Source organism: Channa argus, chromosome 10, assembly GCF_033026475.1.
Source record: "Channa argus isolate prfri chromosome 10, Channa argus male v1.0, whole genome shotgun sequence".
Classification (NCBI taxonomy): domain Eukaryota; kingdom Metazoa; phylum Chordata; class Actinopteri; order Anabantiformes; family Channidae; genus Channa; species Channa argus.
The window spans coordinates 20885873-20904779 of record NC_090206.1 but is presented as its reverse complement, the minus strand read 5'-3'; the positions used below and the strand labels follow the sequence as shown (position 1 = coordinate 20904779).

The following is an 18907-nucleotide window of genomic DNA, read 5'->3' as shown; positions in this document are numbered from 1 at the left end:
ACATCATTATTCCGTAATTTTTGATTATGCTCTTGATCATTTTTATAGGTTCCTTGCATTCAGATGCCTGTTGGTGTTGGTATTATTTATATTTATGATATTATTATTATTATTATTATTATTATTATTATTATTATTATTATTATTATTATTATTTTAAAAAGTAACATCTTTTGAGAGATTCACTTGTCAGATATAATTTCTTATTATGGTTCAGTAGACATCCTTCTAGCCCTTTAATAGGTGGTTATGGGGGTTGATATGAGCTGGAATAGTCACGTGAACTGAGGAGGCTCAATAGGTTATTATTATGTGCCATGATGCACACAAATGCACTCGGACAGCTTCAATCTTAGGCACAAAAACCACGAACCTGGTTAGACTTCAGCCAACAGAAACCAGGCACTGCCACATGGGAAAGTGTTATTTGAGCTAAAATACTTAAATACAAACATTGAAAGAAAGCTGCTGTCTGCCACTTCAGAGTTGTCTGTGTTGACACCCACCTATCCACCCTGTCCTCTTTCCTAAAGAGACCTTCTCTGACTTTAAAAAATGTACCCAACCATAGAAAGCCACCTACTGAAAACATGATTGTGGGCTGATAATGACTTATAATGTGATAACAGTCAAATGGTTTAGAAAAGTTTTAGAAGTGAATTTTTCTGGTTAATCTTCTGTCAAATGGTTGAACTACATGTTTCAGACGAGAATTTAACTATTTCACATGTAATTTATCATGTAACTTTTTCCTATACTGCTGTACAAAATCTGTTGATTTATTTTTAATGAATTATCTCAGTTCTCAGTTTATAGCTCAACATGTGATGTGTTGTTAGGGTTGATTCTTCATCCAAGTACTTGTCATAATAAAGGCTGTTAAAGGTTGTGACAAATATATATTGCAATGAAAAAAATCACACTTAACATCATACCTTTTGATTTCTTCATTTTTAATATATATATTTGCACATACTAAACTGTAAATAGGGTCATCATTTCTGAATAAGAATGGACAGTTAGTAAATTACAGTATGTACCTTAGGGGCAGTTGTCTCCTCTTTAGGCTTCTTTATGGCTGCTCAGAAGAAACCAGGAATGGATGAAAGGGAAATTTCACTGATACTCTTAACATGATGAGAGCTTTAGGAAGCCTATCCCATGGTGTTTGAAGTGAGTCTGAACAGCATGAAGCACCATAAATGCAATATTTACTCAGTCATTTCAGACAAGAGTCAGCGGGACAGTCATTGTGGACATTATCTTTTGCCTCCTGCTATAGCTGTTATTTTATTTTGTTGCTCTTTTTCTACCACAACTAAATCACATGACCTAATCAATATCTAATAAGGCTTTGTGATCCTTGCATGGACCATAATGTGGATGGCTGATAACAGCACATTGTAGAAACAGTCAACTCGCACAAATGCCTTTTGCCTTTTGCTTTGAGCTGTCCCATGAGAATGTATTAACCCTTTGGAAACCCTTTTTCTTTATCTGCTATATCTGTGAATTCTGAATTGTCAGATTAGACCAACTGTGTGAATCCCCCTGGGTGATCACACTATGAGATATTGAGGAAATGCCACCTGGCTTTATGCTGGAGTTTTATTTGAATCAGCAGCAACATTTGATTTTCTGAAAAGATGGTGACCCCCCCCCCCCTTTGAATAATTTGACAGCAATAGTACGTAATGGACTGCAACCTTGAGTAATAACATTAACACTGTGGTGGCTCATCTTACACCTGTCATACCATATTTGCAGTTGCCTCATTACTTCACGTAAGGTTTGAATTCAAAAATCCCAAGATATTCCAATTTACGAGGAAAAGCATCACACCCTCCATATCCTCCAAGGATTGTTCAATTTAAAAGACATGTAGTTCCTGATTATTTTCTATTGATAGATCGATCAGTGTATCCACTGATTGTTAACTTTGCATTGAAAGGGGTGGCAGCAGAGCTTTGTAACTGGATATGCGTGAAAGGAAACACTGCTTTTATATTCTGCTATTTGTAATTTACAATAAAATAAGCATTTAACATGAAATGTTTAGAAGATGCTTGATGCCTCCTTTTTTAAGTATTCATTTGATATTATGACAGCAACATTCATTCAATCACCCATTATTTCAGTCAAAGAAGGATCAAGTTAATTTTGTTTATGTAGCACAAAATGTATTTTTTAGAAATGTGTTGTTATTATCATTAGTAGTAGTAGCAGTAATAGTTGTTTTAGTAGTATTATTAAAGTATGATCTGATGTCCCCCATGCCCACATTTGAATATGAAACAACCTTAAAAACAACCTTTTATTATCAAAAAAGGAAATGCCCCTGTGTTTGAAACACCACTTTCAATCTAAATACATAAATCTAAATAAGTATATGTTATCTTTTTCTACTCACCAGCAGATGACTGTCTGAGAGAGAAAAATATACAAGCAGATTTCAAGGGCTAATATTAAGGATTGCATTGGGATACATTTTCTGAGGCGCTACAAGCAGCACAATTGAAAGGACTTTAATGGCATTGAGTTGCAAGGTCAGAGGCCAGATCTTTTGATTGGGTGAGGAGAGAGAAAACCAAAGAGGAGAGAGAGAGATAAAGAGAGAGAGTGAGAGAGAGAGAGAGAGAGAGAAGACAAACAGTGAGACCCAGAGGAACAAGCAACACACGCACAGAAAATAATAACATAGGAAAATGCGATTTAAACCGAGAAGTTGTGATTTAATTTGGATATAGATGAAGAGATGGAGAGATGTCTTGCAGATATTTACACAAGATTTCCTGCCAAATATACTGAAACATTAATGGGACGTCATGAAGATGCATGGGTATGTTAGCGCTGCATGTGTTCCTTTTAGTTAACATCATGCATAATTTCTGTTCCTCACAATTGTTTAAAATTTGATTTGTTTATTTGGGCCTTCAAATACTTGTTTCCCAATGGTCTGTCATGTGTGTGCAGAACAGTGCTTAATGTACCAATGACAGCACGGGCTGGTTTGATGAATCCTGAAAGCTTGTGAAATATGTTAGTGTATCATGCTTTAAATTAATAGGAAATAATTTGTATCAGTTTGAGAATATTACAGTGTCTCAATGCAATGCTTAGAAGCCTCTCAGCACAGTACTTGGTATAAGCTGATGCACTTTTGGCAATAGAAAGCGTGATGCTTTCATTATGCTGCAGTAATGCTGTTTGTTGTTTTCTGAATTTTTGCCACAGGCATTTGTGAAGTCAGCAGTACATGTCTTCCTTTATTCTGGCTGATTGTTGATATGGCTGCTTCGTTTTTTGTTTTTTTTTTTTTGGTTTTGTTTTTTAATAATGAAGCCTTCTCTGTCTTTTTTTTTCAGGCTGAACAAACTATATGCTGTATTTAGTTTCATGAAAACGTTTGGATGTAAATATAGGCCAGAATAAGGTGTGTAGGTGGAGGGATAAAAGGGGTTTACCAACCACCTTAACTGTTTTTTGTGGTTGAGTCACAGTACCAATGAAATACCCCCTGACTCAGACCTGATGTAGGTTGCCCAGACATGGAAGGGTGGGGGGGCAAGAAGCATATCCACAAGGGCTCTCAGGAGCCCACACAGTATGTCAACCGCTGCTGCAGATGCATTTTAATCAGTCCACACAATTCATCTCACGAGGCTTTTCTGTTCAAACCCAGAAAAGCAAGAAATTCGCTCAAGGTTTTGCTTACCCTTTAAAAATCCTCTTTAGATGTGAGGCTGACTAAATATACTGACTAGCTTAGTAGAAATTTAAAGGATCGGGGACAAAAATTTAAGGCACTTCTGGTGCATATGCAAATTCATGATGAAGTTATCAAAGGACAGAGCTGGTTAAGCAAAGGCGACTGAAGGAGTTTCCTTTCTTCATTCCCTGTCTGAATGTTATCTTGTCTTTACCTGTTAATGGCAGGACTCTGGTATGATTCAGGGGGCAATTCTTTTATGCTTGCAGAAATCAGGTTCAAGTCTTTTCCATAGGTAAGAGTGTATACACACTAATGGTTCTGCCCACAAGCAAAACACAGCATCCCTAGGTGCTCCAGGGTTTCTGTAGTGGGCTAATCTCTCTGTGGGGGCAGCAGGTGGAAAAAGAAAATCCCTCCAGGCATCACTGACTTATCACAGAGGCATTGCCTGAAATGTCTAATGAAAGAAGTCAAATCTGAATTATGCATTGTGTTAGATTGCTGTATTGCTATATTGTAGTTTAGTGATTAAATTCATTGGTCTCTTATTGTATTAGATCAATAATAGAAATACATGCATAATGCTTCTATGAGAGGGGTTCAGGTATCTGATGCCGTTATTGACTTTTTACTCAATGTAGGCAGTGCGGCTTAGCAAGCCACATGTTATATTTAGTGTTTGTGTGATAGAATATAAGTTACAGTATGGGCATCGACATCAGTTGTGGTCAAGGTGCAGATGGTGAAGCATCTGTTTTCGTCATCTAAATATGTGATGCTTAGAATAGGAAATGAATAATATGAAAATGACTAATGAGTGTGGGGTTCGGTGGTTCTCATTGAGATGGAATATTAATTTGTTCTAGGTGTTTAAAACAACAGAGATGTTTACCAGCTGCATGTCATGTTACACAAACATTTATTTCGGTTTGTGGAAGTATGGTAGGTGTTTAGAAGGAAATATGTTTAATTAGAAGTTAATCATAATTTTTGAGACTCACAAATGTGTTCAAGTTGCATCAAGGTGTAGAATAGCCAAACGTTTGTGTTAAGAGGCTCCTAAATTTGTCAATTAGGGTCAGTGAAACAATAACGAGGGCATCTTTAGCTGTGATAATGACGTGTCTGAGTCATACTCTATGTTTTGGCATAGTAGCAAATTCAGATTTGATTGTATCTGAGAAAATTGGGTAGGGATTAGTGAATATGGAGCAGAACAGAGCTTTACACAACTATAGAGCAGCAGGAGAAGGAGGGGTGGAGAAAAAAAAAAATAAATTATAACTCAAAAGTGGAACATATTTCTGATCAAAACACACAGGCAGCCTGCTAAATCATTTTTTTAACTTAACATTGAGCTACGGTTTTATATGATGGATGACCTTACTTAACGCACATTTGACATATAAAGTTGAAATGTTTCTTTTTAATTTGGGTTTTGAATACATTTTGGTAATAATAAGAGTGGCATCTTTATCAAATAATATAAATTCATTTTGACAATATGAAGTATTTATGTACTGTACCCATGTATAAAATAATGGGTTGATTGAAAATAAATAAAAAATAAGGACAATATGTTAAAGTGGTATTAGTTCAAAATTGGAAACCCAAGACTTTTTTAATCGGATAAGGAGCGTTCTGGTGATCCACATCTGTAATATATCCTTGGGCAATTTGCACCTATTTAACCCCTGTTAATGTGAGATTAAGGATCCATCTTGAATGGCCTAGTGATGTTGAAAGAACTCCGGCCTCTCTCTGGAGACTACTTCAACCCAGAATGGTCAGAACGGTCTCCAGGGAGACCGTTCTTTATAGTAACACTTAGATACTATAAGTGGTACGATAAAGCACAACAGCATTGCCTCAATATCAATATAAAGGTGCAATAATGTTTAGACCGTTTGAATCTAATGGGCGTAGGGAGTGAGTGTCATTGTAACACAGAAAAACACCGCACACTGAAACTAGTAGAACACATAGTCCTCTAATGAACTGACAAAATGTTGGATTTTCTTTTTTGCTTGTCACTGTAAATGTGATGAAATGACAATGCTCTGTTTCCCTAGACCTTATTAAGTCCTCTCACATTGTCTCTGTTTTTATCCTCACACATTTAATTACCAAGTTTTGTCACCTTTTTTTTTTTTTACAAGCTCCTGCTTGTCTCGCAAGTTCCGAGTGTTTAATAGCTATTAAACATTAGGATTATCACTCTTCTCTCGGAGGCTTTTCCTGTGGGATGAATCGAGATCCGACTTTTTGATGCGGCCGTTTTGACTCTTTCCCAAACCACGGGGTTATCAGACACAGAAAAGAGCAACTGAGTCAATCTGCAAAGTTTATCTCTAATTAACACGGATTAATTGAGCTTTGACTTCGCTCTGCAAGCCAAGCAGAAGGGCAATTTGTGCACGGAAGCTTATTATTGCCCCAAGGCTGTTGATCCTCACTGTTAAGGGCTCTGGGTCCCAAAGCCCTCGATCATGGGACTATGATCATGTTGCTCATGTGGTGTGTGTGTTAATGAATTAAACAGTTTGCCACATTGAATCAAATTGATGAAAATGGTCGTGTAAGCCGGCTTTTTAGATTTTCACTGCCGTTGTGCATTAAAAAATTACAAGTTGATTCTGCTGTTATTTTCTTTACCTCGTAGTACTCCTTCTACCATTAGATGAGTACTTCCTTACTACTCCTTTCTCCTCCTGTTATTTATATTTGGAAAAATTGATGAGGCCTGAGTTGTGTAGTTGTATCCAGGTCACATCCTGAGGTGCCTTTCTGGTGCTGCACTTTGTTAAAGGAGTACAGTATCAGTTTGCCTTTTGGCATGCTCACCTCGAAGCTTCACTGGCCTTTACAAAGATGCTCTCAATAATGGATAAGCCAAAGAGCATCGCAGTGTCTTCCCCCTCATTATGGTCCCATTTGATTACTAGCTGATGCCCCTTTCGAAAAGGTGGGTTAATTGCACAATAAGACTGTGAACTAACCTGCAACTTAATAACCCTATTCCTTCAGGGTAGCATAAAAGATATAAGCCTTATTAAAATAAAATGGTGATTTAATAACTTTCCTTTACAATGACCCTTGTGAGGATGTGCTGTTATTTTGTAGCTATCTTAAAAACTGAAACATCAAACGCTGCTTTTGCATGTCCTCTGCTGTTTTCAGACGGCAAGAATTAACCATCTCTTGACCACAGAAACCATAAGTGGGAACTAAAGGGCTTAGCATAACCACACAAGAGACGTCAAAGTGGTGACTTGGTTGTATATGTAAATCAGTTTGAGTAGTAGTGTGTATGTGGGCGGTGATTTAAACTTCGCTTTTGGCACTTTCTGAAAGAGTTGCCCTTATTTGTTCCTATTATAGCCAATTACATTCGAAGAGTTGGAACCACTGACGTGAGGGCAACCATGTCAGATGCTAATGTACAAGAGAGCTTGCTGTATAACCGCAGCACCCAGTATGTAGCACATTCTCTCCCTGCATGATTACACATAATGTTGCTTTTATTACTGCTTTATTCCACACACACAGCTCTATTCCTTCTGTGGCTTTGCTTGAGCTCAGAGTTAATTTCCCTCCCTTTCCTGTCTTTCGATAGGTCTCTGTCTCTCTCTCCGAAGCTGTCTTCCAAGTCAAAATATCAAAATTTGATGCTTTGATTATGCTTTTTAAGGGGTGTTGATAATTGCCGGGTAAAGAAAGCAACTGTCTCCCACCTATCATAAACACGGGGAGGCTTTTCTGTCTGAAGAGGAATCGCATTATGTGCTATGATCAGTGCCTGGGGGCCACATCAAACAACGTCTGAAAACCTTTCCAGAGGAGATAGATGCAGGCCAATTTCACAAGTAGCTTTTTATTGGTTGATTGCACAGAGGCCAAGTTGTTATATAAAATCCTCAAACTGCTCGGGCAAAGTAAGTAGTGCTTTGTGAGTGTACAGGGTGTGCAAACTTACCCCTCAGATGGAATCCAAAGGAAAATGTTTACGACCAGTAGTTTACCCGGATTATGGCTTAAGAGACTGTAAACAGAAGACGGTGGTTACAAAAGTCGACCGTTGACACACAGTCTCACTGCAAGTGTGGAACAACCATATAATCCCAACTTAGTTTTTTATGTTTCTTCCTGATCTGACGGCTTATATAACGGATGAACAGGTTTTATGCTCCTACGGTCCACATGCAAATAAATTCCAAACATATGATTGGACTATATGAAGAGTACAAATACCTTTCGAGATACACTCAGTATGGTTTCCATCAGATCTTATGAAGTCAGACTTTACAGTCTCCGTTGCCAAGATCGTGAAGCTGTCTAACGAGCCAACCTCCTGTCCGGTGAGGTCTACCATTGAGTAATTTCATTTATCATTTTTACATAATTATATTCTCTCTATATTGGAGCTGCGGGGCTAATTAGTTAGTAAATAATTTCAAATCAAACACGGATAGTGGGTGTCCACTCTGCCCAACAGGAGGAGAAACACTGATGAGCAAACTGACCCATGATTGCTTGATTTAATTTGCACCAATTATAACAAAATCAACTACCATGTTTCTGTGGAGTTTCTGGCAGCTGCAACTCAGAGGAGCTAGCAGGGAGAGAATGCTTAGGACCCCAGCTGCGGTCTGCATGTGCTGTATCTAACATCACCACATACACAGTGTACAGTCCTAAAGTGCCAAAGCAGAATAAGACCATGGTGAGATGTTTATTTTTGAAAAAGGAGAATTAATGGATGTAAAGGTCAGTCTTTTATTATGAAACATCATCATATATGACGTGCACACCAGGAGAATTTAATGTGGCTGATCAGAGTGGAAACTGCAACAAACCAAAAATAAAAATGCTAAGCCAGAGTCTGAGCATCAGCGTGAAGCAAAATAGCAGCATAAACGATTGTGATAAATAATGATAAAATATTACAGCACGGGGAGTGATTGCAGTCTTCTGTGTACAGTGGCTCCACTCTCACCTCTAGATTTCTGTCTCATTAAACCTCTTGTAGCGTTCACTCACCTGGACACCGGGTCAAGGACACTGGGGTCAAAGCTATATTAGTCTGACAGCAGGAATAGCAAATGAGCTTGTAAATAGTGTAGTATGTATGCTAGGAAAATAAAAGATAAATAAATATATTTCTTATACGTGGAAGGCTTTCCAGAGGACTGAGGGAGACATGTTGGTGGAATCAGGAGTGACAGTGCATGCAGGACTGTGTTTCACTGCTCTGGTAAAGACAGACGTCATCCCTGCTCATTCTCTTTCCAGTTAGCCCCAGGCTGTGTTGAACAGTGCGGCATCATGGGATTGAAGGCTCCTGCATGTTTTCAGAGAGTCATACAAATGTGATGGGAATAAAACAAATGTGTGTGTATTAAAGATTATATGTCAACATATGTTTGTCAGAGAGGAGGAGTAAATCATAAGTTAATTGTCGGGAAAGGTATTATGTAAGATTGAGGTTCGCGGTGCACCACTTGTGTACTGTATGCTGGGGATGCAGTGCACAGGCGACCCCTCAGCACCCCTGTGAAATGGCTGTTCACTGAGTTATGCTGAGTCACATACCATTAACTGTTATCATCCCTCTCTTAGGACCCAACCCTGTACTAATGTGGGTCAGGGGCCACATTATAGAAACACCTTTACTGTGCAGTCTTATCTCACTGTACCTTGCTGGGTTTCTGTCGTTGTAGGGCATTTCCTGAATGTCACCAGAATTTTCGAGGGTACTGGCATGAAAATGTTAAGAAGAAAATGTAAATGAATAAAATTCACCCTGTGTTAGAACCAGATCGATTCCTGATTGTGATTGGCATCCAGCATTGAAGCATTGCACATTGCTTCATTTATAAAGTTTATTTAATTAACAAAGCAATCGTGAGGTCGGAGATCTCTCTCGTTTTATGTCAAGGCTGCAACGTACAGCCTTTGTAGTAGAAAAATGCTCCATATCAAATCTTATTGTGCCAGGGAGCTGACGATGCCTCCAGAAAAATCAGGTACTGGCAGCAGTGCAATGACATTCATTTCTCAAAAGTTTTTAAGCATGGCTCAACCTACTAACCAGGCAGAGAATTTCAATGATTTCTGCTTCATTAGTAAGTTTTGCAGCATTTCTGTTTGTTGTACTTTGATCACGAATACTACCTGAAGGGCTCTGCAGAGCCTGGTGGGGTGTAGCAGATGGTAGAAGAGCATAGCAAAGCAGGGAGAGAGTGAGCTGGGCAGAGCAGGGTGGATTGATTTGGAGACTCGAGCTAGTGCTATCTTAAGCTGTAACTAAGTAAATGAACAGCACGATCAGAAAAATGTACTTAAAGTTACAAAAGTAAAAGCACTCATGCTTCTAAGATGTTTATTTCATAGTTTCATTTAGTTGTATTTTTGGTAATAAAATGTTTATGTGTAATTTGAATAACTACAGTTACTGCTAAATAAATGTAGTAAGAGAAGTACAAAGTAAATACAAGCAATAAACCGGTTGTGCAAAAAAAGCATAAAACATAGCAACATGTTAATAGTTAAATTATTCTGAAATATAAGGAAATAGAAACAATAAGCAATGTGTCCACTCGCAGATTTCCATAAACAGATATTTGGGTTTTCAGTAGTGGAAGTTGATGATGTACTTGGATTATGGTTCTCTCATTGAGCCGTGCCTAGGTGAGGGGGTCACATCACTGACTCACTCTTATTGTGATTACACACTGTTAAAATGGCATCCAATAATTATCCTGATTAGACACCCTCTTTGTAAACCATCGGATCATATGGTCCGTGGTCCATGTGGACTGTGTGTGTGTCTGTCTGCGTGTACAAGGTGGTTATTATGTTGGAAGAATCTACTCAAAGACAAATGAACAGATGTGTGTTACAGTCACATTAGTGATGTGCACCTACTGCTTGATTAAACATTGTGTTAAATAAAGTCATTTGTCTACTTAATGTATCGACTTGTACTAGATACTCGGACTGGATATTGTTTTCCTTTTCTCTCGTCAGTTTTCTTTTCTTCATCCCATGTGGCAGCAGTGTTTTATAGCTCACAATTCTCTATAAAGAATATTAGCACATGGTTCGACACAAAAAGGAACTGCACTACTTAAATAAGATGCATGTCAACAAAATTAACAATAAATTTAGACTCAAAAACTCACCAAGCATTCTGGATATATGACAGGTCATAACTACTACAGTAAGAACACAACAAGTGTTTTACTTGTTTCACAACATAAACGCATCGAGTCAAGCTCAGACAGTCACCCTGCTAGCGAGAATGATAATGATACTATTTATGGATAGTTATGGACTATTTATCGTTTGCACATTTGACAAGGTTTTGCAAATCATGGAAAGACCAGTGGTTTGGTGCCCAATAAATATACCAACAACAGAAAAACGGAACTATCCCAAAAAAATTAGTAAATGTACACGTTTTAAATTTCAGTAAAAATACCCCGTGGTACATGTGAATATTGGGGAAAATTAGTGCATCACCACATACAAAGAAACAAATGATGCAATGATGCATTGTTTGGTTAATTAAGATCACATCCATGTGGTGTCTGTGTAGTGGTACAGCAAAATGTTTCAGATTTACAATGTGCAGTATAAAACACAATCAGTTGTTTGGCACCATGACTGGCTTGTAACTTTTTAAGGCCTTTTGAACTTATATTTGAAGTTTACATAATGTTTCTCTTCAGATGAATATCTCATCGTGTTATCTTTGCGCCAGAACTGTTAGCATATTAAGAGCCTGGAGAGAAATTCAAAATGTTCCTCTCCTCGTTTAAATTTAGCACAGCCCATGACACACCAAATGAGGCAGGGATGGTTTGCAATCTTTGCAACCTGTCACCCAGTCTGTTTGTGGCAAGTGGTGCATTCAGTTCATACTGTATATCTGCTCATTCCCATGTCCTCGTGTGAGCTATACCGTGTATATGTATACTCACACACACACACACACACACACACACACATATTAGACCGGGTTAGTTTTTGACTGCCATTAATGCAGTCCTCAGAATAACAGATTTAATACATTACTTTTATTTGAATGAATGTTAAAATTGGATTAAACAATATCCAGTGTGAGATGTGTTTATTGGTTTTTGGTTCCTTTGAGGTAACTCGTATAATTACTAACACAATATTCTCTCAACATAAAGTGATGCCCTCCAACAATTTTTTACTTGTTAATTGGTTTGACGATTTCTTTTATTCTGTGTCTGTGCCCTTTTTGTGTTGTGTCCTCCATAACACAGAGTGGACAATGTATTCTGAGTAGCATTTCAAACAATCAGAGAGGGGCAGCCTGCATATGGTAAAAACAAACCACATAGTTTTTAAAGATACAAGTTTTTTCAGAACATACCAAGTTGCTCAGATCTGTATTTCTGGCTCAGCCTCTCTTCATCAGAAGCCTTTCCAAGGAAAACAGAAATTAGCATTATACAATGGGCTGCAAAAGTTTCATTTCATATTCACTTAACAATTAATTAGGTTTTGGTGGAAATCACATAAACTGCCAACGCTCTGCAGGGAGCCATTTTACCCAGCACTGTCACGCCTTGATCAGTGTAAAAAAAAAGAAAGGAAAAGAGAGACAACAGAACTATTCAACCGGTGGTGGTAGAAAATAGTGAAATCACTTGTTTAAATCAAACACTGGGAGATCACAATCCAAAATTTGGAGCCCAGCAGTTCCACTTGCAAAAATTAGACATTTGTGTGCAGAGAGATTTATTCGTTCTATTGTCGAGGCCTTTTTCTTAATTTTTTACTGAATCTTGACACTTTATAATATTAACTTGTTCTTACTTCAACACAGCTATATCCAGATGCAGAGTGCTTTACTCACCTCTTCATTTCTCTTTCTTTCTTCTTCTCTCCTGTCTTGCAGAGCCGTGACAGAATGGTCGACTGTATGAGCAAAGTCATGCTGCACACGGCCGTCTCATGCTGGCAGCCATTCCTGGGACTGGCCCTCGTGGCAGTGTTTGTGGGTTCAACCCTAGGATGTCCCTCACGCTGCGAATGCTCAGCACAGACCAAGGCAGTGGTCTGTCACCGCAAGCGCATGCCCAGCATCCCGGATGGTATCCCAACAGAGACGAGGATCCTGGACCTGAGTAAGAACAAGCTGACAATGATCAACCCCGATGACTTTATTGCATTTCCTGGGCTTGAGGAACTTGACCTCAGTGGAAATATCATCAGTTATGTTGAACCTGGTGCTTTCAACGCCCTGTTCAACATGCACTCACTCAGTCTCAAGAGCAATCGTATCAAGCTCATTCCTCTGGGGGTCTTTGCAGGTTTAACAAATCTTACCCGACTGGATATAAGTGACAACAAGATTGTCATTCTGCTGGATTACATGTTTCAGGACTTGCACAATCTAAAGTTTTTGGAAGTGGGTGACAATGACCTGGTTTACATTTCCCACCGCGCATTCAGTGGACTTTTAAGCCTGGAGATACTAACCTTAGAAAGATGCAACCTTACGGTTGTGCCCACTGACGCCCTTTCCCACCTCCATAACTTGGTCAGCCTCCATCTACGATACCTCAGCATCAGCACTTTGCATCCCTACTCATTCAAAAAGCTGTTCCGACTGCGACATTTAGAAATTGATAATTGGCCTTCATTAGACCACGTGCCAGCCAACACCCTGCATGGCCTCAACTTGACGACACTGTTTATAACCAACACCAACTTGTCCTCCTTCCCATACCAAGCCCTAAAACATCTGCCCTACTTAACACATTTAAACCTGTCCCACAACCGCATTAAGCACATTGAAGGCGGAATGCTGATGGAGTTGGTACGGCTACGAGAGCTCCATCTGGTTGGAGCTCAACTAACTTCTATCGAACCGTATGCTTTCCAGGGCTTGCGGGGGCTTAAAGTCCTAAATGTGTCTCACAACCGACTGGATACACTGGAGAAAGGTGTTTTTCAGTCTCCTGAGGCTCTGGAGGTTCTTCTGATTGACAACAACCCCTTAGTGTGTGACTGTCGTCTCATGTGGATCCTACAGAAAAGGCACTCCATCTTCTTTGGGGATTCACAGCCAGAGTGCAGTACGCCTGAAGGTATCCGCGGCAGGCCTTTTAAGGAGTTTAAGGAAACACTCTTGTCTTATTATGTGACATGCACCAAGCCAAAAATTCGGGAGAATAAAACACAAACAATCACTGTGGATGAGGGCCAGCAGGCGATGTTGCGCTGCAGTGCTGAGGGGACACCGAGACCCATTGTGTCCTGGTTGTCACCACGCCGACGAGTTCTGACGAGCAGAAGCCATGGTAGAGTGACCGTCCACAACAATGGTACACTGGAGATCAAGTCTGCAGAGATACAAGACAGTGGGGTGTACCTTTGTCTCGCTTCCAACACTGCTGGGAACGACACCCTGATGACTTCATTGGCGGTAAAAAGTCTGGGATCGCTGTATGCCAACAGGACCCAGTACTACACAGATCCCAGCAACACCACTGCCAATGCGACAATCGGCGTGACCCTCGGTTTGGACCTAAAGACTATTTTAGTGTCCACAGCTATGGGTTGTTTTACGTTCCTGGGAGTGGTCTTGTTTTGTTTCCTGCTGCTTTTCGTCTGGAGCAGAGGAAAAGGAAAGCATAAAAACAACATAGATGTTGAATACGTGCCTCGATCAAAGTCCAATGGCACCAATGTTGACTCAGCGGAGGGACAAGCTGGTCCTCGTCGTTTTAACATGAAAATGATGTAACTTCTTTTACAGATTTGAGATTCTGGATTCTGGGAATGCCCGAAGTACAATGTATTTTTCTTTGCAAATCGGACCACTGAACTCTGCCACAGGGAGAGTGGTGGTGAAAATCGGGCATCGTAACACAACAAGCTGTACCTTAAATCACTGGATCTTGACAAAATGCAGGGATACTGTGTCCGAATTACCATAAGCATAGTGGGACATCCTCTTACATAACTGCCTGCAGGTATACGCTTCAACGTGGATGAGGAGAGAGAACTGTGGAGCCAAGGGGGCCGGAAGGAAATAGGTGTCATTTATCAGCTTTTTGAAATTTATATGCCCAAACAAAACCCTTCAGTTTTGGGTTGGATCCACAGACTCTGCTAAACCATGTACAGTACAAATTTGTATCTAAGCTATTAACCTACTTTGTTTAGTCTTGCGCCATGCTTATTCACCAATCAATGAAATAGACCATCATTTCCTATGTTCAATATTTTACATATGTGTACCTAATGCTTCATTATGTACATGTATGTTCATATTCATTCAAAAAAATTCTTCACAGCAATATTCATGGGATGCATTAGCCAAAATTGATATAACACCATATGTTCCGTGCGGAAATTCTTCAGACTTTTATAGTTTCCATGGATTCAGGAAGGGCTTACATGGGTGATTATCTGTCCCTGCCCCCAGCCCCCAATTGACTCCTAGATATGAATAAATATATATTATTTATCAATGAAAATAGAAGAAAAAGATATTTATGAAAAATGATGAGCATTTTACTAAAGCCAGTTCCCGAACACTGTTCAGGATCTAACATAAAACCTGGCTCGTCAGAAAGGTGACCCAGTATCGGTCAAAGTACCTACATTAACCACTTTTTTGTCCTTTTTTTGTCTCTTTTTATTCCTTTAACTGTACCTTTGCTGGTTGGCAATTTACATGTGTCAATTTTACTACAGTGACATTTGCATCATTTTCCCCAGTAGGAAATTTGGACTTTGTTGTGGTAGTTCTTCATTTTGTTGTTGAATCATTTAGACTGTGAAACTTCAAAAGTAAAAGTTAAAAAAAAAAATGTATGTGAAATAAATGAAGATGTATTTGTACCAGTGGGTCTGACTAAATGACTAACACATCCTGAATACGCTCTTCAGCTTTCCCAATCAACATAATTCACAAGTGCAACAATCAAAGAGGGTATTTGCACAATATTCTTTACATCCACATTCAAAATGACAGTGATCTGTTATAACATCTGTTATAATCCACTGTAAACATTCCTTATCTATAATGATGTATCACCAAGTTGTATAAATATTAGTAAATGTTAAACAGCATTAAATTAATTCACAAGTTTTTAATCTGTTTTGCTTTTATTAGATGGATTTACTTAAAGTCATAAAATTATCATGTAAACTGTAGCCATAACAACAGAAATGTGCCTGTTCCATTTCATGGGCATGTGCTACTTTTCCTTAGAGCGAAACATTTTCCTAAAGTAGGAATGAATTACTCATAACAGAAATGGTTTAGATCATTAAAGAAATTGCTTATGACGTCAGGCAAACTGCTGAACCCACACTCATACGGACTTACACAGTGGCTGCAGTAATCCACAGCCTAACATCCCTTTCAGTGTGTCTTGTTCTTGCTAATTTGACCTGTATATCAGGTGTTTATGCATAGCAGCATTGGGCATTGGTGTTAAGTTGCTGTCGGGCCTACACCTCCCTACTTCCTTCCAAAAGATGTAAGAATGCATCTACTGTACAAAGCTGTCAAAATGTTGACTATCTTAAATAGGGCTGATTTACCATGAAATCCGGGTAAAGGCTCGGTAAACCAATTAAAGCCCAACAATTTGAATTTTATGGAGATTTTCTTTGAGCACAAAATAAAATATCCCCATATTTTGTTAAGTACATCTAATCTCAGACTTTCGCTCATGTAAACCTTTGTCACATGTCTCTCGGTTCTTTGAAATGAGAAATGAATCATAATTTAAACTACAGTATAAACCGGTAAGAGGACTGGAGTGATGACATGTGGTATTTGCTTTCTACTGACATTACTGTGCATCTACCTGTGTGACACATAAGAAATGACTGGTTTCTTCTCGTTTTTTTCCAAAGTGTGTATTTCTTGTGTTGACCCCTACGTGTGCAGTCCAATTAGGAGCCGTGAAGCATCTTTGGTTTGTAAGCCTGAGGTCCCCTGGGCTGCATCAAAAAAATGGGAGCACCAACTGCTGCAGCTTCTCCAAAAATACAAAAGAAACAAGGTTAACTTTTGTAGGTCAGTGATGTCCATGTCCGGTGCATTCATGTTGTCAGATTACACGAAAAATTCTTTCCTCACTGAACCTGAGAGCACAATTTTGCATTCCTGTACAAATGAGGCCGCTAAAGTAGTATTTTTAATGAGGCCTTTGGCTGACAGTTGCATTAATACGTACGGTACATACAGCATGCATGTCATAAATGCAGTAGAACAAGTATCCTGGTTCCCATGAAGTAGTAGAGATTGTATACTTGATTATAGAGAAGGATAAAACTGGTATTAATTTATGGAAAACTTATAGAAATATAAGATATAGAAGTCAAGTCATTATTCAGTAATGGTTACCAATGCCAGTGTGCCCGAATACTGATCTTTTTTACATAACAATAACACCGACGACATTCTGGGTGCTATATGTCCAAAACTGTTGGATTTTGACGTTTTGCAGGCCTCTTTATACTAATTGACTGCAGTTTGATTGGACTGGTGCATTTGGATTCTATCTGAAAAGCTGTTAGCAATATGTGGCTGTGTGTGCCCCTCTCATCAGTTATTGCTTGATCTGACCACTATTTTTTTTTTTTTTTTGGGGGGGGGATTAATTAGTGAGGATATTTTAGAAAAACAGATGGATGTCTCTCAGCATAAAATGACTAATGCAGTTTCTGTTCGGATAGATCAGTTCTTGGCTTAAGCTACACAGGAAATGATTCAAAGACTGACACATCACTGTAACCATTACCAATCAATCAAAGAGGCTGCGGCCTTTCTTTGTGGATTTTGCCTGTTCTCCCTGTGCGTGTTGGGTTAATTGGTGACTCTAAATTGCCCGTAGCTGTGAGTGTGAATGGTTGTCTGTCCACTCTGTGTCTCTCTGTGTTTGACCTGACCCCTTCTCTCGCCCACTGATGGTTGGGGACGACCCCAGCACCCCTGCAACCATGAACAGGCCACAGACACTTTGTAAATTCAGTGAAAGACCTGATATAATTTGTTCTGCAGCCGTATTTACCTGCACAGGTAGATGTCAAACTAATTATGGTTGCAGTTTTCTTTCTGAGAGTCCTAAAAGCCAATTTTTAGCCTTATTTTAAGGTTTACCATGCTGCATTTTGTGTTGACATTCTAACCTTTGCTATATTGCACTGGAAAATATGTAATTGTGATTTGTATATAGTGTTCGATGAAACCTCAGTTGGGACTGACGATGATGATGATCTTTATCAAATGATGATCCATTCTGCAGTTTTTTTTTACTGAGTTAAGTCTGATCTAAATGTGAATTTGGATTTCAAATCTTTAAATCTTTGTGGGGGTCGGTTGTTGTTAAAACTGAAAACAAATTGCAATATTTAAGCAATAGTTCTACAACAATAGGAGCTGTAATCCTGTAAAAACTCAGAAAAGCATAATCTGCTGTAGTACGTCACAAGAATTTAGAATGAACAAAGTGTATTGCAACACACACACACACACACACACACACACACACTCTCCACTACATTTGAAATCATGAATAAGCTGTTTCTCATATATTAACTGTCAACTACATTTGGGGAGGACTGTTTATTCTGTGTGAACAGAAAAAAACACATCTGTACAGTGACATCCCTCTACATTATAAATTGTGCACTGTTTTTGAGAGACTTCTGTGCCCCCTGAGGCCACAGAGCCCATGCAACACAAAATATCACATAGACCTGAGACTTGAGTAAGCTTAAAAGAGACCCTGGAAAACGGGAGCAATGTGGTTTTTCTTTGATGAGAGAGTGGAGCTGGATGTAGCTGAAGTCTGGGGCAGATGTTAGCCAGCAGGTTTTGGATGTCTGTGCTTTCATTAGGTTTAGCTTTCATACTGTCCCCAGTGACAGGCTGGTCTGCCAAATGAGCTCCCATGTGAGCTGACTGCAGTTTCAAACCAGCGTCCAAAATTGTGGCTGGCTGCAAATAAGGAAGACACGCATGTGCTGCTATGCATGTTTTACACTCACACGTGAAAACCAAAACGCACATTGTTTAACTTCTTGGGCTAAAATGCATTCACACACACACACACACACACACACACACACACACTTCTGCACATCCCACTATTGCTGATCTGCACGTTAAGATAGTTTCTTTTGTTT

The 18907-nt window shown here is 39.1% G+C and overlaps 1 protein-coding gene across 3 annotated transcripts in view; it reads left to right on the top strand.

Moving 5' to 3' along the window:
- The window catches only part of lingo2 (leucine rich repeat and Ig domain containing 2), a 197884-nt gene extending 182017 nt beyond the window's left edge, over window positions 1–15867 (top strand). For all 3 annotated transcript variants that reach the window (XM_067519411.1, XM_067519408.1, XM_067519409.1), the window contains one exon: window positions 12648–15867. In XM_067519411.1, the coding sequence (XP_067375512.1) occupies window positions 12660–14501 (1842 nt within the window). In that variant the 5' untranslated portion in view covers window positions 12648–12659 and the 3' untranslated portion in view covers window positions 14502–15867. The remainder of the gene's footprint in view (window positions 1–12647) is intronic.
- Window positions 15868–18907: the final 3040 nt, after the last annotated feature.